Genomic DNA, 1,417 nt, shown 5'->3' with positions numbered 1-1,417 from the left:
TTTATAAATGTATGAATCATATGGTGAAAAACTGACTTTGAAAAATAAATCTGTTCTTTTTTTCTTATAAAAGTCTAAATAAAACTAAAATATTGGTGGTAATTTTTGACTGTGTAACTTTACAAACGGCAGCACACACATTTTATAGTAATTAAGTATAATTGTTCAGTTTTGAATGTAATGAAATAAAAGTAAAAAGCTTGATAAAACAAAGGCAGTAGGCCTACTACTCCTCTGATAAAACAACAGAATTAGAATCAAGTGTTTTCTGTCAGTTTAGTGAATTTATTTCTCTGTGATGAGCTCAGAGCATGTTTGAAACAGATCAATGGTCAGATGTGACTTTAATAAAACTCTGCTGAGGTCAGTAATGTTGTGGATGTAGGTCACGTGGCTCGTCTGTATTTCCAGTTAATCCAGCAAAGCTCCCTCCTCCTCCTATTTAATCCCGGTCAGGAGTATGGTGGTATTATTGTCTCATCTGAAGCAGGACTCAGTGACGCCAGGATGTTACGCACGGCCGCTTTTCTTCCTCTCATTTTATTATGGTCACTCCTGAGCTGCGCCAACGCACGCGCCTCCATCTTCTGCTCGTGGACTAAAGTCCTAGCAGATGACAGAGTCCACTACAGTTTCCTCCGGGGCGAGCCCCGGCACAGCTCTGCCTCTGTGCGCCTGTACCACACCTCCTGGTCCGGCTCGGGGTCCGGGTCCGGACGCGTCCTGCTCGGCTGCACCTGGAGCGAGGACGCAGCGGTGATCCGGAGCTACGCGTCCGTGTGTCGGGAGCGCGCACAGGACTTTTCCCCTGATCCAAGTAACACAGTTAGTTTGGAGTCCGTGTTTGACGCGGGACAGTGCGTGTCTCTGGGCTCTCCAGAGCGCACAGGGAGGAGACCTGTGAGAGAGGCAGGAGGAGAGCTCCATCCACGCGTGAAGAGGGGCTTCATTGTACCTGGGACCCTCTGGTGCGGGTCTGGCAACAAGGCGCCTTCATACGCTAATTTAGGTGAGTTTCAGGGGCGGAGCTAGATGTTCTTGTGAGGGTGGCCAAGGTGTTATTAGGGGGTACATCTTGTATAAATAAATAAAAAACTACTCTGGATTTAAAAATCAAAAATACAGAGTTGTAAAGTAACTAAGTACAAATACTTTGTTACTGTACTTAAGTAGAATTTTTTGGTATCTGTACTTTACTTGAGTAATTATTTTTCAGCGTACATTTTACTTTTACTCATTACATTTTTACAGTTATCTGTACTTTCTACTCACTACATTTTTTAAAAAGGTAAGAAGTAGAAAGTTGTTACTCCTATTTTATTCCGAGTAATTACTTAAAAAATACTATCCTGATAAATTGTGTCTCCTGGATAGTGTGAATTTAATTGTGGTTGGATGAGAAGTATAAATACAGTAT

At 42.5% G+C, this 1,417-nt stretch overlaps 1 protein-coding gene across 1 annotated transcript in view; it reads left to right on the top strand.

The window, feature by feature from the left end:
• Window positions 1-270: 270 nt before the first annotated feature.
• LOC106532685 (group 3 secretory phospholipase A2) overlaps window positions 271-1,417 on the top strand; it is a gene marked incomplete at its 3' end in the record, with an annotated part of 18,196 nt that continues 17,049 nt past the window's right edge. The window contains 1 exon segment of the mRNA XM_014028812.1: window positions 271-1,009. Coding sequence (XP_013884266.1) covers window positions 508-1,009 — 502 coding nt within the window.

Source organism: Austrofundulus limnaeus, unplaced genomic scaffold (assembly GCF_001266775.1).
Source record: "Austrofundulus limnaeus strain Quisiro unplaced genomic scaffold, Austrofundulus_limnaeus-1.0 Scaffold812, whole genome shotgun sequence".
NCBI classification, from domain to species: Eukaryota; Metazoa; Chordata; class Actinopteri; order Cyprinodontiformes; family Rivulidae; genus Austrofundulus; species Austrofundulus limnaeus.
Note: the sequence above shows the minus strand (reverse complement) of the source record. Positions and strands in the feature narration are given on the sequence as shown.